This window comes from Pteropus medius, unplaced genomic scaffold, assembly GCF_902729225.1.
Source record: "Pteropus medius unplaced genomic scaffold, Ma_sr-lr_union100, whole genome shotgun sequence".
Lineage (NCBI taxonomy): Eukaryota > Metazoa > Chordata > Mammalia > Chiroptera > Pteropodidae > Pteropus > Pteropus medius.
In genome coordinates, this window is record NW_024349803.1 from 94,084 (window position 1) to 118,341 (window position 24,258).

The 24,258-nt window shown below is 47.5% G+C and overlaps 2 protein-coding genes across 9 annotated transcripts in view; both read right to left on the reverse strand.

Annotated features, from left to right (window-relative positions):
- PEF1 (penta-EF-hand domain containing 1) overlaps positions 1 to 13,372 on the reverse strand; it is a 16,676-nt gene extending 3,304 nt beyond the window's left edge. Inside the window, exons 1-3 of the mRNA XM_039836797.1 lie at positions 13,236 to 13,372; positions 4,404 to 4,707; positions 22 to 177 (exon numbers count right to left, since the gene is read on the reverse strand). Coding sequence (XP_039692731.1) covers positions 22 to 177; positions 4,404 to 4,707; positions 13,236 to 13,259 — 484 coding nt within the window. The 5' untranslated portion in view covers positions 13,260 to 13,372. The remainder of the gene's footprint in view (positions 1 to 21; positions 178 to 4,403; positions 4,708 to 13,235) is intronic.
- Positions 13,373 to 19,773: 6,401 nt separating this feature from the next.
- COL16A1 (collagen type XVI alpha 1 chain) overlaps positions 19,774 to 24,258 on the reverse strand; it is a 49,192-nt gene continuing 44,707 nt past the window's right edge. For all 8 annotated transcript variants that reach the window (XM_039836866.1, XM_039836863.1, XM_039836865.1 and 5 more), the window contains 7 exons: positions 23,982 to 24,017; positions 23,386 to 23,430; positions 22,312 to 22,500; positions 21,894 to 21,960; positions 21,004 to 21,180; positions 20,750 to 20,827; positions 19,774 to 20,036 (listed from right to left, as the gene is read on the reverse strand). In XM_039836866.1, coding sequence (XP_039692800.1) covers positions 19,834 to 20,036; positions 20,750 to 20,827; positions 21,004 to 21,180; positions 21,894 to 21,960; positions 22,312 to 22,500; positions 23,386 to 23,430; positions 23,982 to 24,017 — 795 coding nt within the window. In that variant the 3' untranslated portion in view covers positions 19,774 to 19,833. The remainder of the gene's footprint in view (positions 20,037 to 20,749; positions 20,828 to 21,003; positions 21,181 to 21,893; positions 21,961 to 22,311; positions 22,501 to 23,385; positions 23,431 to 23,981; positions 24,018 to 24,258) is intronic.

Sequence of the window (24,258 nt, forward strand, 5' to 3'; positions counted from 1 at the left end):
AGGGGGAAGGCTAGTACTCACTTATCATCATGAGGCACGTCTCGTCATTGAAAGAGGACCAGTTGGAGTTGACCAGAGCCTGCTTCAGCTCCTTGATGGAGATGTAGCCACTGTGATCAGAGTCCACTGACTGGAACCAGGAGTAAGCCTCAGGATCCACATTAGGGGGGGCGCCACCTGAAGGAAGGGGTGCAAACCAGGGGAGCCAGATACAGGTCTCAAGGCCAATCTGCAGAAATGCAGGGAAGGGCCAGTCTCAGTGCCTCCCTGACTTTTGACTCTGCCCACCCTCCAAGCCTCACGAATCCACTCCTCCCAGCCCCGCCTTCCATCAAGCCAGCATCCTTACACTGATGGAGAAGACCTTCGGTGTAGACTCAAGAGTACTGCGGTTGACTTCTACTTGTGAATCTGTTGGGCTTTCCCTATAGTGTGCCAGTCACATCTCTATTTGATTTTCAGTTTCTAAGGAACAGGGTCTTGTCCGGCTGATTAACAATTCTCTGAAAAGAGATTCTCTCTTCTCTACAGACTGGGGACCCAAAAATGTTTGCTGAGTACCTAACAAGCACAGCCCAGAGACAAGTACCTGAGAGTCCCAGCAGCAGGGAGCTCTCTGGGGTGGGAGCCAGGTTTGATTATCCAGGCACAGTGGAGAGCTGGCACGGCCTACTAGGAGCTGCCAGAGTGTGCGTGACCATGGAGCTGCTCCTGTCTTCCTTCCCTACCACTTCCCACGTGCACGTGCATCCCCATCGCCGAATCTCCCTAAAGACATCTCTGACACCTCCTCATACCACACATGCAGAGAGCTGCCCAGTTCTGTCAGTTCCACAAACAGGTACCTCCTCCTTCTCCCTGTTCCTCCTGCACCTGCCCTGATTCAGATACCTCTCACCTGGACTGTTGTAACAAACCAAAAAGCCTAGCCGCATTATCCTTACAGTGACTCTGTCACACTGCACCTGCTACCAAGCAATCTTTGTATAACTGAACTGTGTTCTCACTGATTTACCCCGACCTCAACTCAAACTCTTCAACGGCTCCCAAAATCAAGTCCCTATAAAATCAAGTCCCGTATCCTTAAAACAGCATTCCGGGGCCCCAACAATGGGGTCTATTCCTGCCTACCCCTCTCACTTTGTCCTCGCTGTCCTCCTCACACCTCTGCTCCAGCCCAGATGAAGCACTGCATTTTCTCTTACACACACCTGCACACTTCCACCAGAGCCTTTATTCAATCTGTTCTGCCTCGTACCCCTTCTCCTTCATCTCTTTGCAACCATTTCCTGTCCACCCTTCAAGATCCAAATGAAATGCTATTCCTTCCATAAAGCTTTCCTATTCTTCTGTCCCTGGACAGGCAGCCTTCCCCTCTTCTTTCTACTCATTCTCTTTTATGGCATTGCTCACTCCACTGTGGACATGTTTTTTTCCTACCACCTTCCAGGTTAGACTTGGAGCCACCTGTGGGCAGGATCTCAGCCTAACTCAGCTCTGAATCCCCAAGGGCCAGCACAGAGCCAGACACAAAAAGGGAAGGGGCTCAATTCATGCTAAAGTTCGCCTAAGTTCAAGTCTCAGCTCCCCCACTTTGCAGCTCTGGTTATTATTTAAGTTCTCCGTGCATTGGTTTTCTTATCTGTAAAATGAGGACACAACAGCATCTACTTCGTAAGGTTATTGTGAAGATATAATGAATACATGAAAACCCTTAAATCAGCACCTGGCACAATCTAAGCACTATATAACTGCTGATTATTAGTGCCGTTGTCATGGTTCAAATAGCTTTGTGTGTCTGTCGGGAATATCTAAGTAGCTTTGAGGAAAAAAATCATTCACTTGGAAAGAGATGCAGGGTGAGCTGGGGGATAGGAGAAGGAGTGGTAGATGAAAGTGAAGAAGCACAGAAAACTGTCTTAGGAAAAAGCCAGTTACACAGTATTGCCAAACCTACTGACTTAACTGGCCACGAAAGGGCTCCTCCACACAGGCAGGATCAGAGACAGCCGTGAGCAGCTGTGCAGCACAAAAACCATCGCCCAGCCTCAAAGGTGAGGCCAGAAGTTTGTCTGACTGAGGGACTATTCTGACCCCCTTGGATGAAATCCAGGCAGACCCCACCTCCCTTCCTAAAACAGTAGCTTTGTCATGGGGGAGCGAGGGCCACGGCCCCTAGAACGGCTTCTGTAACATGTGGTCCCTGCCGTTTGCATGGAAGAGCTCAGGCTCTGGAAGCAAAGAGCTCTGATCCTTATTAGGTTGTGTGACTTTACATAAATTGTCTAATTTTCTGAGTACTGATTCCCCCATTTCTAAATAGACCTACTTCCCGGGGTGGTTGTGATGATTAAAGAGCAGCAAATCAAAATTTTAGCAAAGGGCCTGGAATATGTGCAGTCCCATTCCTGCAGAGGAAGGGATATTTGAACTGGGCCTGAAAAGATGCCTAAGAGTTGTGACAGGGAGAAGAAAAAGCATGTGGCAGAGGCACAGAGTGTGTTCAGAGTACTCCGAGGGGTCTTGGGTTAATGGGAGGGAGGGGCAATGCAGGAGAGGAGACTAGAAAGGCCCTTTGGATCTTGAGTGCCTTTAGGATCTTTCCTGTGGGCAGTGGGGCACCTTTATTGGTCAAATTTGTCTTGCAGAGCAGTGGTGCTCAAACCCCAGATCCTGGATTCAGTGGGGCTAAGGTGGGGCCTCCCAGGTGACCAGTGCAGGTGATTTATGCATCGTGCTTTAAAAAGCACTGCTCCAGAGGGCCTGCCACTAGCTGCACTGGAGAGGAGGCAATGGTGGCCAGGTGAGAGGAAGGTGCAGAAGGTGAGCAGCTAAGAGCCTGAGACACATCTCTCCTCCCCTCTGCAGCCTGAGATTCTCTCTGGTCTCAGGCCTGGGAGAGATAAGCCTCACAGCCAGGGGCTCCTTTCCCTGCAATAACATCATGTAGGCTCAGAGACAAGATTTTAAAAGGATGAGGAAATCCACCATGAAGCTGCTGAGCTGAAAGCAATCAGCCAGAAGCTCTGGGGTCTGATAAGATAAATGCCCTGGCTCACAGTTTAGAACCCTCAAGGTTTGACCATTTCCCTCAGGGCCTCCCACCCAGGTATATATGCTGAGATGCTTCAGCTTCCCAGCAGCGCCATTCCCTAGAGACGCTTCAGGTACACGAGAGTGGTCCAGGCTGCCACTGGCTTGGTCCCCTGGGAACAGCATACTGTGAAGAGGCTGACTGAACTGAGTTTGGAAGGAAGCAAGGGACTGGACACTCGCCTTCCCTGATCCCGTCTAAGACCACTCAGAAATTTTCAGAGTCCAAAGGCCCCATCCAAGATTCTCTGCCTCCACTGAATTGCCAAAGCCCCCTCCTCATTTCCCACCCTGTCCAGTATCTTACCTTTAATATCTCATCCCAACATTCTCCTGCCTGCCTCTGCATCTTTCAGTAGTAAGGCTCTTGCCACATCTGCTGTCACATTAAATGCTAAATACTTCTTTGCTAAGAATGCTCCAGCATGAGTCCTCTCACAGAATACAGATTAAGTTCTTCCCATGTGCCCATGTCTACCTGCACCTTCTCACTTCATCCTTATTAACAATGTTGCGAGGTAGAGACATTCACCCATTTTTCAGATGTGGACACTGAGGCTTACAAAGGCAACGTAATTTGGTCAGGTCAGTAAGTAGTCTGATCTCAGAAGCCCAAGCTTGCAATGGCTATGCTACCTTGCCTTTCTACATAGAGTGGTCCATCCCTCTTACACAGAAATGGGGCTTCTCCCCATGTAGACTATATTACTGTCTCTAATTATTTGCTAATCTCCATCCCCCTTCCTTATAAGAGCATTGTGTATCCTTTCCACTGCTTGGTGGATTGCAGAGCCCTTTCATTCCCATCTTATTGATGTCAGGCTTGACTAGGGGATGTGGTTTGGCCAACAAAACATAAGCAAAAGAGAAATAAAGTACTTGAAAGCACAAGCTTTAAGAGGCATCATGCATTTCTGTTAGTTTTCCTGCCCTTTTTTGGCTGACACGAGAACAGCATATCTCAAATAGGAGCTGCTCTTCCAGCCTGGATCCTGAAAAGAAAAGATATGTGGAGCGGAACCTCAGAGGCCAAATGCATAGCTGCCGACAGGTAAGCAAGAGTAAATGAGTGCGAGCAAGCAATAAACTTATTTGTTTGCTGTTGCAAGCCAAAGAGACTTTGGAGTTGTTGTTACCACAGCAAAGCTAACTACTAGACTTCTCCTTCTGCTGACGTGAGCTGAAGCTAGAAGCAAGATGCTAAGAGGCCGGAAATAAGGCTGCCTGCACGTCAACAGGAAAGGCAAGGATAGGCCCTGCGCAACTCAGAACAAGGTCAGGGGTACCTAGAGCCCAAGATCCCTACTTACCTGGAGGAGGTCTCTGTCCATAAGGCCCAGGATGCTGAGCACCATAGGAATTTGGAGGTGGCTGACCATAGGGACCCCCTGGGGCTGCACCACCATATGGTCCACCCGGAGCTCCAGAGGGGAGTCCCCCAGGGTTGGGGTGCCCGTAGGGCCCTCCACCACCTGGTGGTCCATAAGGCCCTCCAGGAGCAGGGCCTCCTCCATAACCGCCACCAGGGGGTACCCCACTGCCATACTGCCCTCCACCAGGGTAGTAGCTACCCGGAGGCGCTCCAGGCGCTTGTCCTCCAGTTCCTGGGCAGCCCTGCGAGAAAAGCAAGATATTGGTCAGAATGACAGGGCCAGAAACTAGCCACAGCATGGCACTTGACAGTTATAAAGCACTGCCACTGCCATTCTTTCAACTGATCCTATATGCAGGGCTGGAATTATGACCCCATTACTCAGATGGGGAACCTGAGGCTTCTAGCGGGGATACAACCTACCCAATGTCACACCACCAACGACCAGCAGTCAGGGCTAGAATCCTACTCTCCTGGCTCCCCTTCCCCGCACACTAAGGGGGCTCCACAAGGGCTGGGATCATATCTGGTTTGCTACTTTATCTCCAGCCCCAGTGTAGGATGGATGCTCAGTAAATATTTATTGTATAAACAAGTAGGCAAATGAATCCAAGAGAATTCCAAATCCTCGTCCCGTGGTACCTTCGTCTCCATCTGCAGAATTCCCTGTGCATAAGTGTTCTCCACCACATGCCCCCGACACTCTTCAGTCACATAGTATGGATTCATCCTTAGCATGTCTTCCTTACCCTGCTCTAGCTCATGATGCAAAAATATTTCCCCATCTTCACTCATGGCTCTGTGAGACAGGCAGGCAAGTACAATGGTTACAAGTCAAAAGGACCAGTCCAAGTTCGGGTTAGGCCACTTACTAAGTCAGATCTACTGACTTACTCTCTCTAAATCTCAATACTCTGTGCTCTAAAATGGGAATAATAGTTCCTGCCTACCGCCCAGGTTGGTATGTGAATGAAATGAGACCAGTCACATAAAGAGCTTTGACATAGACCCTGGCACAGAGTAAGCACTCAATGCACATTAACTATTAATAACAGCACCCTTCTATAGAGCAGAAAACTCAAGTCCAGAAAAATCACACACAGACTGTGTGAAGAGACTGGGACCAGAATTCAGGTCTCCTGACTGCTGAGCCCAGGCCATCTGTATATTAGAGCACATAGGGGAGCATTCTCTCTCCTATCCATGTCCCCACACCTCCATCCAGGGATCCCGGAGGCTCAGAGTCTTCAGCTCCATCTCCTTAAACGGCCAGCAAAAGGCCCAGCAGAGCACAGCTCCATCACATCTGTGGACAGGTTGAGCTCAAAGGTACAGAGAGCAAACAGCTGGGCCCAGTTCTGAGGATTGTGAGGATGGTGTCACCTAGACATGTTCTAGATCAACCTGCAAGGTACCCCAGTGGCCTAGTCACTGAGAGCCTGGAGCCTAGACTTTCTCTTTTTATTGTGTTTGATAGCTTCTGGGGGTGTTACCCTCAAGGCTAAGGCCAAATTCACACTTCACCTGATAGGGGGTCTGCTTGCTTAAAGAAGGAAGGCTTCTTGAGGGAGGACAGGAAGCAGGCCCTTCCACCTTCCCTACTCAGCATCATGGGAGCCCTTCTGCCTTGGAAGCTAGTAGCAAGACTCCTTCACAGACAGTGAAGTCAAAGGCAAATAAATCTCTGCTCTCCCCAGCTGAGTTCATGACTGTAGGTCAGTGGCTTAATCTCTCTAGCCTATTTCCTCACAAGTAAACTATAATAATTCCTTCCTCACGGAATTGTTCTGCAGATGATAAGAAATAAATTCGGCAGAATTTTGTTGGTTTAATTTTTAGCTAAAGAATCTTTTGATAAAATAAAAATTTTAAAACCGATCAAAGAAAGTTGCTCTGGCTGAAGTTAAGGTGGGGATTCCAGAGGCCCCACCATGCAGGCCCCTCCCTTGCTAGATTGTAAGAGAGCTCTAAAGAAGCCTCAATGACTCAAAAGACAGTTTGAAAACCATTAATATAAAAACAAAAGTTCTTACAACAGTGCCTGGCATAAAGAAGATTATCAATAAATCACAGCTGCTACTGTTATTATTATATTATTATTATCAGCAAAGCCCTGAGCCAGGTAAACTCAGGGCAGGGCAGGGGCAGGGGGACATAAAGGAGAGTGAAACATTCTGAAGGAGCTCACAGTTAATAGGAGAGGAATGGAAACACTCTCTATAACATCTAAAAAAAACAGCATAAGGAAATAGGCATTTAAAACGGACGCATAAGCCATGTGCCATAGCATCACAAAGGAGAAAGGATGAAATCAGGGAGGGTTTCCATGAGAAAGCAGCATTTGAGCTGAGACTTAGTGAAAAAGATTCCCAGGGAAGTTGGAGACGTGTGACAGAAGAGGTGGCTAGGAGGTCAGTTACCTAACTTAACCCCTTCAACTTACAGATAGGGAAACTAAGGCAGGATAGGGGAAGGGACTTGCTTGGGTCATACTGAAGAGGTGGAGACAAGTGGAGCAAGATCACTCCCACCCACACCTAAGCCCAATGACTCCCAAGGCCTCCTGCTACAGCCTTCTCACCTTAAGCAATAGGGCGCAAGATTCCAGGTTAAAATAGAAAAGGGGGTGGGGACTCTGCAGAGTCTGGGCGTACCCAAAGAACAGGCTGCACACCAAGCCAGGAAGTAGCTGCTCTATAATAACTCCTGTGAACAAAGCCATAAACTAGATCTGGCTTAGGACACCTAAGGCAGTGGTTCCCAACCTTTCTGGCACCAGGGACCGGTGCTCCTATGAGAATCTAATGCCTGATGATCTGAGGTGGAGCCGAGGTGGTGATGCTAGCGCTGGGAGCGGCTGCAAATACAGATGAAGCTTCGCTCCCTCTCCCGCTGCTCACCTCCTGCAGTGCAGCCCTGTTCCTAACAGGCTACCGACAGGTACCAGTCCATGGCCTAGGAGTTGGGCACCCTTGACCTAAAGCACAGCGGCCCCCCAATGAAATACCCGCAGGCCAACAAAGCACATGCTGCCAGGCAAGTCTTCCCTCCATATTATATTCTTGGGGGCCTCGTGCAGCCTGGGAGCAACTAAACTCTTTCCTTTCTGCCCTGCATTAAAGCTCTCATGTGAATAGTTTACAAAGCACTTTCACATACACACAAACGCTACTGACAGAATCCAGCCAACAATCCTGTAACAGAAAAAAGGAAGCCATTAGTAAGCCTATTTTTAGATGAAGAAATTGAGGTGCACAACTATTAAAAGATTTCATTCGGCAAGCATTTACAGAGCGACAATATTGTGCTAGGCTCTGTGCTAGGCCTGGGGGCACAACACTAAATAGGGCCTGTCCCTGGGAGCCCACAGATAGTTATGATACAGTCTGATCAGTGCCAGCAAAAAAATCTACTTAAATGCTATCAAGGAGGCATGAGCAGAGGAATTTGTTCTGTTTGTTAAATGATAAATGAACATAAAATGAACAAATGTATGAAATGGGTCAAGGAAGGCTTCCTGGAAGAGGCAGGAGTAACACAGGAGCTGGCACTGAAGGATGCATAGGCCTTTTCCAAAATGAAGGCAGAGGACGACATTTCAGGACAGAAGGGAGAAGAGAGACAAAGGCACAGGCCTATGAGCGAACAAGGAGTGGTCAAGGAATGGGCTAAAAAGCAGGGGGCAGGGGCAAGAATGCAGTGTGAACTCAAAGGCAGGCTCTTACACACTCCTTGTCCAAACACCTTTCCTGCTGCTTTTCAGTTAGCTGGTGAGTTACTGGTGTCTTAGAGTAGTTTCTGTCCATCTATGGTCTCCTCCACACAACAGTAAGCACCCCAGGGACAGACACTGGGCCTCATTCATCACCGTACCCCAGGGTCCAGCACAGTGCCTGACACCTGCAAACCTCCATAAATATTTGAAGAAATGAATACCGCTCTAAAGAATTTGGGCTTTATGCTGGAGGAAACAGAGCGCCATAGAAGGGTTTCCAGTAGGGGAGGAACGTGATCAGAGCCTTGTTTAGAGAATTAACCAGCGGCAGTGTGGAGGATGAGCTAGTAGGGGAGGCAGGAGGCCAGGCGCTGGGCAGGCAGGACTTGAATCAGAGAGCAGATTCTGAGATAGAGAGAACGGGATGGATTCTGAAGCTATTTCAGAGATAGACTAGACATGACTTGGCAACTAATTAGATTAGGGAGGAGATGGAGCAGGGAGTGAGAAAAGGCCAAGTGTTTAGAATGACTCAGGTTTCTAGCTTGCACAAGATGAAGGAAGTGGAGCTACCAACTGAGGCAGAATCCCGGCTAGAAAAATGGTTCCCAGGGTCACCGAGTTGTTAGTAAAGATTCTGAATCAAAAATGAAAATCAGAGTCGCTGACTCCAGGTTCTTTAATGCTACTCCATGCTGCCAACCCTTTTGAGAGGTTTTCCAGGAGCATTTCACACTAATAAACATAAGATAGTGAAAGGGAAAAAAAATACAGGAAGAGTTCAGTAACCATGGTTCCCAAAGCTTCACAGAAATATTTGAGTGGGGGAGGAGCAATTAACATTTTATCGAGACTCTGCTAGATACTGCCATTTCAATTGGCTCTCACTGATGCTCGGTCCTGTGAGGTAAGTGCTATTATGCCTAGTTTACGGATGAGCAAATTAAGGTGCACAAAGTTTAATACTGTGCCTGTGATGACACAACTGGAACAGGTGAGGTGGGATTTAAATCGGGGTCTGCATGACTCTACTCCACTACCCTCTTCTGTGTATTCAATAAATGACTGGGCATCGACTATGTGGCAGTGCCAAAGATTGTCCTAAATGTATCTGTCAAATATAATGGATTTCTACAGTGGAAGGGGTTTAAGGAAGAGGGCTGGATTAGGAGTTCTTTTAGAGGCATCACGCCCAGAAATCAGGGAGACTCAGAAGAATCTTATTCTTTTGTCACCCCAGACCCAAACTGAGAGCTGCAGTATTGGAAGAGATCCCAAAGACTCTACAGTCTAACCTCTCAGTCAGTGTTGGAATCTCTGGAATCTGTCTGTATACCTGCAAGTGGTGGGGAGCTCATCCCATCCCACGTAAGCCACTCAGAAAGTCCTCTATTTTCTTTTGGCTCTGAGGGCTCATTCTTCTACCTCCAAAACTCTTGTGAGGTTAAAGGTTGGTCCATGCTGAGTCCTGACGGGGAAGAGAGCAGGCTACATTGCCAAGATAAGCCCGTGCTCTGGAGCTACCCATCAAGTGCCCACTGGAGGAGGCTAGAGCCCATTCTAAGGGGTTAAACAATCACAAGACATAGGAGTGGTTTGGACTATCACCAACAGAGCCTCCCAAAATAGTTAAAGGCCAGAAACCTGCAGCCATTAGACAGCGAGCCAATAATGGTCCCAAGATTTCAATTACCACATCTGTGCTGACACTCCAAATGTGCCGTCTTTCCCTCCAGCCTCATCTCTCCTGCGCTGCAGACCCAAGTACCCAACAACCTCCTGGACATTCCTTCCAAATCTATTCCTCCCTGTGTTCCCATCTCAGCAAATGGGAAACCCTAGTGCCCTCCTGGGCACCTCCTCTTTCCTCCCGTCCGACGCCTCAATTAGGCACCAAGTTTTCTCAACTCTACCTCCCAAATGATTCTCAAACCATTTTCACCAAGTCACTGTCTCTCTAACCTAGATTAGTTCAATAGCTTTGAAACTGGTTTCCCTGCCTCCAGTCTCTCTTGCTTCAACTCATTTTCAGTGCCCCACAGCAATAGCTCCAAAGCACAAATGGGAGAAAACTCTTCAGCGGCTCCCTCACTATCACTACTCTTAGGACAAAGTCTACACTCCTCAAAAAGACATCTGATACTTGCTTACCTGTCTGGTCTCATTTCTTACCCCTTTCCCTCTCTTCATAGCAACTGGACTAATCTAAAATTCTCCCCAAATACTGGTCTCTCTCACTGCTTCCAGTCTTTGTGCATACTATTCACTCTATTGGAATACCATTCCTTTCTTCATCCAGCTACCTCCTAGTGGAGATTCAATTTTGGGCTTAAATGTCACCTCCTTTAAGAAAACTTCCTGCCCTCAAGACTGAGTTAGGTATCCCTGCTGTTTCTGTCCTAGTACCTTACACTTATTTCCACTTAATACTTACCAACTTACTCTACAATTTATACATCTGTATGACTCTTCCACTTGGGAGTATTTACTTTATGCCAAAACACCGTATCAAATACTTTACATGGATTATATCATTTAATCTTCAAAGTAACTTTTGAGGTGGGCACTCTTATGACCCCATTTTAAAGAAGGGGTAACTGAGCCTTGGATTTTTCCCAGAAATTTCCGCAAGGAAATGGCAGAGCAGGGATTTGAAGCCAGATCTCTTTGGCCTCAGAGACCAAGCTCTTCAGCACTGAAACCCATCAAGCTGGCTCCCTCACAGGACCAAAGGGTATCTGAGTTTTACTATTCCAACACCTAGTCAATGCTTGAGGACCCTGGTGCAGTGGAAAATTACAGTTTTGACTCCTAACAGTAGGCTGGAATCCTCTAGGGCTATGCACTAGGTGGAGAAGAGGTGGCACTAAGTCTTTAGATGTTTTAAAACAACCCAGTCCCTTCCTTGTACCAGAAAGGAGCTGGACAGGTGAACAAGGGCATGATGGGGGAATAAGGCAGTTTTTCTTCTATTCCAGACATGTTTCTCTCTGTGCTCCTTTTCAGTATTTCACTGAGCATAAGCCCAAGCAGCATGGCATGATAACAGCGATCACAGCAGGAAGAGTTATGCCATCATGCACTGGCACGAACGGTGTATTAGCAATGTGCCAAGCTCTCCATAGGCTTTCTCATATTTCATCCTCATTTCAGCCCTATGAAGTATTAGTCTTCTCTTTTTATAAGTAGGAGACTGAGACTCAGATCCCTTAGATGATTTCTCCAAGGGCATATAACTATTAAGTAGAATTAGGATTCCAGCTCCATTCTGTCTAAACTGGAAGTTCAAGCTCTTGATTTCTATGTCACTGCTTCTAGGATGCATACAAATTACCTCTAAAAGCTTATTAAAACGTAGATGCCTCGGCCCTTCCTAGGTGCAGAACAAGTCTAAGGTAGAACCCCCAAATCTGCTTTTTTTAACAAGCTCCTAGGTGATTCTGATACAGACCATCCACTGAGAAACAACAGCAATGATTTCCCAAACAGTGTTCCTTAGGAATACTAGTGTCACCAAAAGATGACCAAACATTAAAAAAAAAAAGAGTGTATGTGTATGAGGGGGTTCCATGGCTCGATAAGTTTGAAAAATACTGCATATTTATCCCTCTCTGGAATATTTATAATGGATTAACAAATTAAGAATTCTGAGCTGCCCTGTGGTGAACAAACTTATTCAGCAGTATTTAACAGAGTAATCCCCAAATTAAACCACAGAGCCCTCCTCTATTAGCAATTCCTATTAGCGTCTCACAAGATGCAGCAAATGGAACAAAGCTTGGGAAACACTGCTTGGTTATACCTCCTCCTAACTCCAGCTGTGTGGGCCTCTCTCTCTTCTACCTCTACTAAGTATACAATAAAAGGAGTTCTAAGTCTAGTGCTGGCCTTATCTCCTCACTTGCTATGTATGACCTCGGACAAGCCACCTAACCTCTCTGGGCTACTTCCTTAGCTATAAATTGGGGGTAATACTCCCTGCTACCATGCCTACAGGGCCTTCATGATTGAGACAATGGAGGTCCAAATACTTTGTACAAAAACTCCTGCATGGGTTTTATCCCCTAAATTAGTGTGATCTTGGGTAACTCAAGAGTGCTCTCTGGGCTCAGTTTCCTCCTTTTAAAATGAAGGGACTATTTTGAGGGTCCCTCCCAGCACTCTTCTAGGAGTCTAGTTAAAAATCAAAATACTAAAAGGTAGCACCTGTTATACTTTTAGTAGTACCAAATGGTTTACAATCACTTCATTACTCTTCATAACAGCGCTATTAGGTAAACCCTATTACATGGCCCTACTTTACGGAGGAGGAAACTTCAGCTCAGAAAAGCAAAATCTCTTGCTCGGAGGGTTCAAAACCATTTAAGTGATGGAGCCAAGGTGTGAACTTTCCTCTGACTCCAAACTGTACTTAACCATTCTACCATTCTGTCATCCAACAAAGCATTCTGACCACAGCATCACCTTGCTTTGTTCTTGTCTGGATCAAAATGGGCTGGTAACTAGGTAAGAGGTATTGGCTCACAGCTTCCGGGTCTGCTGCCTAACTGCCTGGTGACTTCGCTGTGTCTTCTATGGGTTTCACTTTTCCTATGTGTGAAATGGAGGTGTTGGACTAAGTAGTCAAACAAGCTCACTTGTGGAGCCTGCTAAAACTACAGATTGTCCTGATTATTCGGATGCAGTACATCAGGGGTGTATTTTTATCCCAAATGATACCCACGGATCACTGTTTTAAAAGTTCTGTTGTCGTTGATGACCCCGCCCCAGGGCCCCCTCGGGAGCCCTGGGAAGGCGGGGGGCCCAGGCCGAGCTCAGCCTGTGTGTGAGGTCCAAGGTCCCCAAATCCTCAGGTGCGCGACGTCAAAGGGGGCGCGACATCACCTCTCAGATGTGTAGACCTGAGTGACGTGAGATTGGAGCGACCGATATCCCTTTCCCCTTCTCTCCCGCGCGAGACCTCAGTGTGGGAAAGGCACAGAGGAAGCTCGGAGAAAGCAAAGCCTAAACTTGGAAAGGCACCTGCCTGGATTCGCCCGCCCCTCACAAACTCACCTGCCCGTACGGATAGCTGGCCATGGCGATTTTGACGTAACATGTCGACGAGGGCGGGGCTTCTCGGTGTCAGGCCCGCCCCCGCCTTGCTGGTGGGGAAGGCCCGCTTTTGATTGGATAGCCGCGACTGTCAATCCTGTGCACTTGGGTCGACGGAAGTGACGTTGTAGGGTGGTGGTCTGGTGCCTTTTGGAGAGGCCTGAAGAGCTAAGGGTCGGGTGGCGGTTTCCTAAAATCTTGTGCGCCTTACTGGCATGGCTGTTCCTTTCTTTCCTGGTGTAGAGAAAGCCCCAAAGCTCGTCAGGCCCAGGTATTTAGCGAGAAGCTTGGGTGGGGTGTTGCAGCTGTAGCCATGTTTTAACCTGGCAAATGGGACGCATGATAATGGCGTAGTTGCTGGTCTCACTCCAAGTTTCCGCCCGAGGAGTGCCCAGGCGGTTACTGTGACTGTGGGGAGTAAACCGAGGCCTCCTGGAAAGGATAAAGGCAACGGCTGAAGTACTTCGCTCAAATGTGAAGTTACCACATGCCAGTTAGTAGCTTTGAAGTGGGATTTGTCGTCTTTGGAGAGGAAAATCCCAAACTGTCAGACTGGGAGAGGAAAATTAGATCATCTAGGGCCTCTTCTTTCATAAATGGGGAACCTGAAGTCCAGAGAGGCAGTGACTTGCCCTAGTTTACAGTGGGTTAGGGACAGAGTGTGGCCCAGAGCGGGTCATAGATGCCAGTTCTCAGCAGAGAAATCTTGACTGGTCAAATCCAGGTTACTAAGTGTACTTACTTGCCACTTGGTTCAAGCTCTACACTTGTTTGCGTGCTTATTTGATTAGTTCGTTAAATTCTTCCATGTAGGCACAGATTGTTTCTGGTTTTGCTAGTTCTATCCCCCGTACCTAGTGCAGTGTCTGACAGTGTATTTAAAAAAAAAAAAAAAAAGTGAATAGCGTTATGAGGTTAGATAGGTCTCCATTCTAGCCCACCTGTTTAACCATGTAGCCAGTTTCAAAAATCACAGTGCTGATCATGCTACTCGCCCACTGGACAGCCTACAATGGCTCTTCTTCATCTACACCTACAATATAAGCTCCAGCCCCTTCATTCTGACACTCTGGGCCATTCACAATTTAGCCCACCCTCCCTTTTCCGTTTTATGTCTCCTGTGTTCAGTTCCACCATTCAGCTTTGGAGTGAGGATTTTCCCACTTTCAAGCTGTATGATCCTGGGCAAGTTATTTAACCTCTCTAAGTCTCAGTTTCCTCAGCTGTCAGAAACAAATATGTAGAGATTTGAAAAATGAGCTTACTGTGCCTGTTTATGCCCAGACTTATGCTGAAACCACTCCTTTCACCAGACCAGCAGCCTTTCCATCACCATGGTCTGCCTAACCCTCTCACATCCCCCCACTCTCTTGCCTGCCTCCCTTTGCACTTGATATTGTCACTTCGCTATATTCCAGCCTGCCTTGTATAAGAGTTGTCTTTGATATTTTCCCCAAAACTCATTCCTCTCCTTCATCTCAGAAAATCTACCCAGTCTCTCAGGCCAAAAACACCTAGGAACATTCTTGTGTGGCCTCTGTTTCTCCACACACTCTCTTACCTCCATTTACTCGAGTTCAAAAATAGACCTACCTCTGCTTTTTTCTCCCTGTTGGCACTATCACCCTCGTCCAAGATACCATTGTCTGTGGCCCGGATCGTTACTCTAGCCTCCCGACCAATGTCCCTGCTTTCACTCTTTCCCCCACACTCAAATTCTTCATAAAGCAGCCAGAATGGTTATCTTAAATGTAAATCAGATAATGTCATTCCTGAGATTACAGTCCTCTAGGACAGGGGCTGTGTGGCAGGAGATGAGCAGTGGGCGAAGGAATGAAGCTTCATCTGTATTTGCAGCCACTCCCCAGCGCTAGCATCACCGCCTCAGCTCCACTTCAAATCATCAGGCTCAGATTCTCATAGGAGCACTGGTCCCTCATGCCAAAAAGATTAGGGACCACTGCTCTAGAGGCTTCTCATAACTCTTATGATAAAATTTAAATGCATCCTTATGACCTTCATGGCCCTATGTGACCAAGACCCTGCCTGCATCTCCTGCCTCACTTCCTGCCACTGCTGTCCTTAGTTCACTCCAGCCACATTGGCCTGGTCTCCACCCCTGGAACCTACTGAGCTCATTCTCACCTCCAGACTTTTTTGGATTAGCTTCCTGCTGTCTGGAATGCTCTTCCCTTTGCTCTTCACTGGCTGGCTCCTCCTTGCCATCCAGGTCTCCTTGGGGGGACATTCCTTGAGGCCACATCTAAAGTAGCATTGCCTGCCCCCCATTCTCGTCATCTATTATAGCACTGTGTCTCATTTTTTTTCCATAATACTTGTCACTGCTTGAATTACCCTCTTTAAAGTTTGCATATATATTGTGGGGTTGTCCCTTTCTTATTCATTCCTCTATCCCCAGTGCCTAGAACAGTACCTGGCATGAATGCAATAAATGTTAGTATTTGTTGTTGTTTTTATTCTGTATTGACTGTTCATTAGGTGCCAGATATTGTGCTAAGTGCAATGCATTGTTTCGTTTTCACCACAATCCTCTGAGAAGATACACAGTCATAATGAGGAGCTGAGACTAAGAGGCTAAGTGACTTCCTTACTATCAAAAAGATAAATGGAGAAGCCGGGGTTTGAACCCAGGTCCACAATCTTTTAACTACTCAGTACTTAGTATTTAGCGGGTCTTGTCTTCTTTATCTTTGTAAATCACCACCCCCAATCCAAAAAAGATTGGCCTCGAATTGCAAAATCTCAGAAAGGGAGAAGTCCTGCAGTCTGGGCTGAAAGTCAAGGGATATTTGCTAGCAGAGAGATTAGTGACACCTGGCCCGCAAACAGGGGTAATGTGACACCCCCTTATTTTATTCCACAAATATATTAACCTATTGAATTCCCACTATTTGCCAGGTTCCGTCTAGGTGCCGAGGACTGAACTATGAGAATTTCACAACCCGGCCCCCCCGTCCAGCAAAAGGCTCTTAAGAGAACAGTCTATTGGATAGCTGTGCTGTTTGAGGCCAAGGGCATCCAAGTTACCTCTCAGGCCATTGGAGACCAGCCAAAGCCAAATCCAGGGCTGCGCCTCTGAGGAATAGCAGCAGGCCCCGGTGTGTGTATTTTGGAGAAGGTTGAATAAAAGGGAGATCGGGATCTTCCAAAGACTGAAAAACAATCACCTCATTTCCAAAACCTCAACTACCTGAAGCAGACAGAGGTGGGTGGGGAAGTTCCTGTTATTGTTTCAGCTTTAGCCAAAGAAGAAAACTTGGATTTCAGCCCCTTTTAGAGCACAGAGCACTTTCCTGAGTTCATGGAAGCCCAGTAGAGGTGAGGCAGTGCTTGGTAATGGAAGGCTCATCCCCTGGAAAATATTGCCTCCCCTAGAGACACATCATTCTCCACAGGCATCCTGGATCAGCTCCAAGCTCCAGTATTGCTCGCTGAGAAGGAAGACCAACACTCACCTAATTATTACGGAATTAATTTTCTTTGATTCCAACTAGAGTCAGTTTGAAATTTAAATTCCAATTGGATGCTGTGGATCAGAGGGTGATTGGCAGCTTTCCACAGGACCAACAGAAAAATGAGAATAGCCAACACGGCAGTTTGGCTACACTCCCCTTCCATTATGGAATCATGTGGAGAGTACATTGATACATTCTCCTTCCATAAACTATTCAGGACAACAGCAAAAAGATCTGGTCTGATAAGGGGTTAACAGACCACATATGAAGAGTCTAAATAGATTCCGTTGCATTCTGGTGACTGGAAAATATGACAAAAAGGAAGATCTAAATTCCAGAAGGCACCACATTTTGGGATTTTTTTCTCTGCAGAGTAGATATGCAGCAGCTTTTTCTCCAGCTTACAGAACAAAGGATTTCTCAAATTAAGGACCCTCCAGTCTATACTTTACACCACCATCAACGAACCCCCATACGGCACGCCTGACTCAATACACCCTCGCAGAAAACCCTTGCTTTCCACTGTGTCCCCCGCTCATGCTCCATATTCCAACCACACCGCACCGCCTCTCATCATTCAGCATGCTGTGTTCAGTCATCTCTGGACCTTGACACATGCTGTTCCCACTGCCTGCGTTGATCTCTGTCTAGACACAGGTTCCTCGGCTCTGTGCTCTCCTGGTGCCTGATACTGCCCCATCATCATCTCACTTATTGTAATTGCTTGTTTAACTGTCTGCTCTCCCCATAGATACAGCAGGGGCAGTGACCATATCTATCTACTTTGCCTCTGAATCCCCAGAGCCTAGTACAGTTCCTGGCACAAAGTAGAAAGAGGAAATGGACTCATCAAGTTAGACTTTGCCAATTTGAATGATCTGTGTGTTGCCTTAAAAGCCTGGAGTACACTAAGAAATGAAGACAGAAGACTAACGGCCAGAATGTGAGAAAGGTGCCTAAAAGGAGTAGAAGGCATGCACCCTTCTCTTCAGCTTACCCAGTTCCTGAACTTATGAGCAAAATCCATGGGTTATTTTGCTGACCACAGTAACAGATGAGACTATAAAATGCAGCTTTCCATCTGGTTCTTCATGGTCCAAGAAAATACAGCAATTTCATACTCGAGGGAGACAAGCACTCAAATCATGAAAGCTTAAACTTAGCCTGTTGTAGATTCCCCTAAGAGTAGTGTGAATTTAACTCAGGAACAAAAGTGAAGAGAGCATCACTCACTCTGTAAGGATCGATGCCTGGGTGGCCCTCAAAGGGGATGAGCCTAATGTTTCCTCACAGCAGTTTTCCCCTCTGGCCTTCAAAGCTAACCTGCCTGATTGAACAGCTGGTCCTGGCTTCTCTTTCGACTTGCACCAACGTGCTCCTTGTCATGAGGTTCATCATCAGTTAGCACTTCACAGAATGAGCTGAAGGAGGAAGCTGGCCTTCCGATGGGAGCGCTTTAACATCTGTCCTCATCCACTGTCCAAAACTGGCTGCTACTTCAATGCAAAGGTGACGCGTTTGCTTTTTAATGTTCTATCTTAGAACCAAAGTTAATAGAATTTCTGGTGAGAGATAACGTAAGAGTTGACTCTTTATCTAAAAACATGTGAGACACTTGGGCATGCTCAGGAGTCAGCCTGATTTTATTCATCTGGCCACAGCACACCTCTGCTCCTGGCAGGAAAAATATAGGGCAAAGGTTCTGAAAAGCCACCCATAGGCTGATCTCTTGGTATTTGGGGCCCAACTGGAGAAGGGAATTTTTAGAACTGTGCTGGAAATACCAGCTCTGGAGAGATTTGACAGCCAGTTTGAAGGCTTCAGGCAATTTGGATAAGCATCTGGATGCTGGGTACATTTCTGAGCCTGCTCTGTTATCCCTTTGAAGTTTATCCAACTTGGATAAACCGTCTAGAAAGCTGGGGCCAATAAAAAGACTTTCTTTGGAAGTCCCTCTGGATGTGCCCTATTACTTTCTCACAGGGCCACCAGCCCATCAAGACAAGAGATCTGAAAAGTAGGAAAAGAAGTAGCTTGAGATGGAATGTTTCTATAATATTCAACTTGCTGTCTGTTTTCTTCCTAGCCCTTTTACATATGGAGGAGACAGGAGATAGATCACCAAACTCCCAGTAGACTTTGAAGACCAGAAGCTTAGATCTGGTCATGGCTTACCTGTGACCCATTTGCATTGATAAGACCTGTTTCTAAAGGCCTAGGCTAAAGATGTATGGGAAAAGCACCACACGTGTTAGATTAACAAAGAAGAACAAAAGATGCCGTTTGCAGTCCAGGAGAGCTGGTGACAGAGGCTTACATCAGTACAGGCAGGAGGTTCCATCTCATTTCCTGGAGAAGCATCCCATGGTTGCCTAGGCCAGGGGCTGGAACCTGTCTTTTCTCCTGTTTCACAGGCTTCCTAATCACAGAATTACTGGAGCAGCAAGAAGAGACTTTGTGCTTGGAGGTGCCGCCAGGCAGATCAACACACTTCAGCACTGGGTAGCATTTCCTAAGGTGCAGCTTGGGTTGGCTTTGAGTAACACTCAAGAAATGAAAAGGGTGAGTGGGGTATCAAACACTGCTTTCTTTAAGGAAGCAACTAAAGAGAGGCCTTTATGAGCTAGAAGTGGGGTCTTCAAACCTGCTTCTGGCCCACTGGCAGAGAGAGGCTGGGCGGTGCCCCAAATCTGACCCTGAGAAGTGTGCCATAAAGGACAGGATGCAAGGTCCAGTGGACCAAAGGATGACTCGGAAGCATCTGGAGAGGACAGCTGAGCTGGGGGCACCCTATACAGCAGCATCCCACAATTCTACTGGTTGACCAGTAGGGAAATGCCCTTTTTGACCCTGGGATGAAATGATGAAGATGACAGGGAGAGCAGCTGCAGCACCGGAGAAACCCCACTGGCAGTGGGATTGCAGGTAGTTTTGTGGGTTTTTTATTTAATGATAAAAAAATATTAATAGCAATTAAAAAACAACAACAACAACAACAACAAAACATTCACAACCCATCAAAGTCCTATAAGTTTTAGCCATTTGTTCCCAATAGAGTCCTTCATCTAACGAACACGGTGATTTCAGCCAAAAGGCCCCTTCATGTTTTTCATGGGTGGGTACTGCTGCTCCATTGGCATGGCCCCAAAGCAGTCAGAGGGGCTACAGTGGCCGGCCTTACCCGGCTGGCCCATGGGACCTGGTGGGCCGGGGATGCCAGGAATGCCTTGTTGGCCCATTGGTCCAGTTGCACCCATCTTGCCATACCCTGGAGGCCCTTGGGGACCTAGGGAGGGAAGAGTCAGAAAAAGAAAATCAGGAGACCCAAATTACAAGAAAAGAAAAAATAATAGGCGCGGTAAATAATACCTTACATTTGATGAATACTCAGATTATAAAATGTTCTCATGAAGACCTGATCTGATCCTTACATTAATTTAACAATAACAATACTACTGGCTTAGTTTTATTGAGAGCTTCCATGTATCGGGCACAAGGCCGAGTGCTGCTTATGCATGATTCATTGAATCTTCCCAACAATTCCGTGAGAAAGGAACTATTAGCTCATCTTGATGAGGATACAGGCTCAAAGAGGTTGCACATGTGGTAAATGGTGAAGCTGGGTCTCAGAGCCAGGTCATCAGGTTTTGGTCATCCTCTTTTAGGCTATACAGCCTGGCTTAAGTGACCTTGTCAAGGTCATACAGCCAGTAAGATGCTGAGCAGGACTTGAACTTGCATTCCCTGGCCCAACTACATCTAACTCATCTACTGGGCCATGCTAGCCCAGTTTAGTACTTGAGGGAGGGCACTGGGTCTTCCACTCCCCACCCTGACATGCTCTAGTAAAGTGTCTTGCACCCAGTTGCATTACTCTAAATGTTGGTTGATAAGCCTGTAGTTATTTGAGGTTTTACACAACTGTGTTATAGAAGGAGCAAAAAGAAAGGAGATCTCAGCTGCTTTAGATTCATGGTCGCAAATGCTGGCTTTTCCTACCTGGAGGGCCAGGAAGACCGTTATCTCCTGCGATGCCAATACCAATGTCCCCCTTTTCGCCTTTGGTACCGGGCAATCCTGGGACAAAAGAAATAAAATAAGAAGTCCTATCCTTGAGCAGAAAAATGACACACCCAGTTGGATGATTTGAAACACATATGTTCATGCAAATATATTCACAACAGACCTCATACAATGCTCAGGTGTGCCCCAAAGAGCTACACGGCTCTTTGGGAATCAGAGGGCAGAGTTACCTCTCATTCCCGGCAAGCCCTGCCGTCCTTCTCTGCCAATCTGACCAGGGAGCCCGGGAGATCCTGGAGCACCTGGACGGCCAGGAGCACCATCCTTCCCTGGGGGCCCCGGTCGTCCTGGAGCTGCTGCCACCTCCACGGGGAACTGAATCCTGGAGGTATAGTAAGCCATCCTCTCTGCAAAAAAGGACAGGGACAGGTCACAGGGCATCCTAAGGAGAATGACTGCACATGCTGCAGAGAGGCTGCCATCATAGAGTCCAAAGCAGCCTTTCTTCAGAGGACATCAGAGCAAGGAACATGGGGACTGATCTAAGTGGCCTCCATATTGCTTTCCACGGTGATCCCTCTGAAGCACAGATCTGATTCTGGCATCTTTTCTCCAACACCCTTGATTAGTTCACCACTGGCTTCAGATTAAAGTCCAGGCTCCTTGCTTAGTATTCAAGGTCTGCCCCCTAATCACAATGTCCCAGGCCCTTGAGGACACGGTCCGTGTTTTCCGGAGTCCCTAGCATATCAATGCTGAATGAGCAAATGAACAGGAATAAAATGCTTAAAATGAAACACCAGCCATTTTATAGTTGCTGCTTAGCCCTCTTTTTTTTTTTAGAGCTCACTTCACGAAGACCCGTTTGATGTCAATTTTCTTGTCTGTCTCCTTTGCTGCAGTGGGGGCTTAGGGAAGGCAGGAAGAAATCGTTTTATCTCTGAACAGAGCAGGTGACAACTAAGTTCTGAAGTCTAATTGAATATATGCCTGTAAGTGGTGGGGTGGGGTGAGCGAGGGGTAGGATATTGAGCTTTATGGAAAAGGAGGCCAGGGCAGGGCGGAGAAACAGCTGGGAAGGGCAAGCAGCACCCACTGCCACCCACTGGCTGCCAATTACCATCAAACATTTTAATGATTTCTTGTCTGATGAATCTCTTGATTTCATCATAATTCACCATGTCTCCCTGAGGAAAGAGAAGAAAACCTGCCTCAATTATACTTCCAAGCCTGGTGCTCTTTCCCTGGGAATAGAGTTTATGGAAATAAAGGATGGAGAGAGAAGCAAAGGTCCCAGGTGCTGCCCACAGATACTTAATCTTAACTGCCCTGAAATGGTATAAAACATTTGTGCATAAGTGCATTTTTCTGGGGAGAGGGTCCCCCAAACCCCCTCCCCCCCACACACACACATAGTTAAGAGCCACTCAAATGGAAGTCATGCTCTTTCCTGCAGAATGTCAGCAGCAGCTTCTAAAATGGTCCATGCTCCACCCTGCATGCCTAGACAGTATCCGCGGTTGCCCGCCTCTCCTTACCATGGAGCCAGGCACCCCGGGCAACCCAGGGCTCCCCACAGGCCCTGGAGATCCAGGGTGGCCTCGCTCTCCTGCAGGACCCGGAGCTCCAACAGGACCCATGGAGCCACTCTTGCCGGGCCCACCAGGCATGCCAGCTCTTCCCTTCTCTCCTGCCTGGCCCTTCTGTCCTGAAGGTCCTGGATCGCCCTACAAGGACAGGAAGTCACAGTCCAGCACTGCCAAGTAGTATTTGTCAAGTCTACCTCAGAATGTCCAATCATCTGCCCCTCTCTCCACCTCCAACCAGGCCCCCAGTATCTCCTTCTGGACTGTGGCCACAGCATACTGACAGGTGCCCCACTTCATGGTCCCCAGGACAGTCCTAGAAGATAGTTCTCGTGGTTTTACTCCCTGCTTAGAAATTCTGATGGCTCTCAACCGCTCTCTGAATAAAGGCCTAATTCTCTGGCCAGGCGTTCAAGGCCACTCATGACGTGGTCTTGATCACATCTTTTCCAGCTTCTCTCTGCCCTTGAACCTCCCTCTAGACCTCACTGGTTATAATTCTCTGGTTTGGCCATACTGCCTTAGTCCTCCTGCCTGAATGCCCTTCCCCTCTTCTATCCCCAGCACACTCTTCCTACTTTGCTGAAATATTCTTGTTCTTTTGTGCAGCCTCCCTGACTTCCAATCTGAGTTGGGTGCTCCCTCCTCCTGATCCCACAGTGCTTTGTCTAATCTTCTATAAAACCTGCCATGCTCTAGTGTAAGTGTGACTGGACTAAGTAAGCACCTATTGTTCAGGGACCTCTGTTTACCCAAGGCAAGGACAGAGAGCCCAGAATGGAAATAAGATCAAACGATGCTTGTAGAGTGTATGAATCAATCAACCAGTGAGTGAATGAACTCAAGATTTCCACTCTCCCAACCATAGCTAAGAACCCTGGAGTAGCTCTATGTGAGAAGTTTTCAGAGACGAGGTTGCTCCAAGTTCTGCCCACTGGCCTTCCTCCATGGCTAAAGTCACAGCTCGGAGCTGGGCTTAACCAACTCGTGAGCTTCTCCTCTCAAACCTAGCCAGCGCCCACTCACCTTTGGACCAGGGGGTCCATAGAGTCCCTGTTTTCCAGGGGGTCCCTAGAGGAAAGCAAAAGTCAGAAGTCAAGTCCACACAATATCTCCAAGCCACCCTGGGGAGGCAGGTGGTGAAAGGACCACCTTTTACATCCCCAGACCCCAGGGCCGTGTCTGGCTGGGTTCTGTGAGAAGAGAGAACAGCCTTCCTGCCGAGAGAAGGGTTGACAGCTGGAAAGGATGTCCCATAGGGCATGGCCTTGTATGATTACATTGATGTGTCCCTTGTTACAGACAAAAAGATAAGAAGCAAGGAGGGGCCAGTCTGTGTCATATTGAAGGGCCTGGCAAGAACTGGTACCCAGGAAATGTTTGTTTGGTATTTATTATTATTATCGTCTCTTTTGGCCAGTGCGGTTTGAAAATAGCGAAAACAGAGTGCCATTCCTAACCCCGATCCCTCTCGGCAAGGGGCACCGGTTCACGGTTCTATCCATCCAGTCTGCACATACAGGGAGCAGTGAGTGACTGAATGGACAAAGAGGGGTCAGGGCACGGCGAGGAGCAGGAAGTAGCAACACCATGGGAAAAGAACAAGCCCAGCACAACGGTACCTCTTTGCCAGCTGCACCATCCGCACCAGGCTCACCCTGGGGAGTGAGAACAATAAAGATGTGATAAGTGCCAAACCAGCTTGATGCCACATGCCTCGTCTCCACGACCTGGCATGCCCAGCCCCCATTCCGCTACAGGCCATGATCCTCCGTCTCCCCCTTGGACACTCTTCACACAGACATGGAAACTTAGACCGCCACCCCACTTCCACAGGGTCCCTAAACCCCACTCTGACTGAGCCCTATGAAGGAAGAGCTGACTGCACCTCCCAGCTCT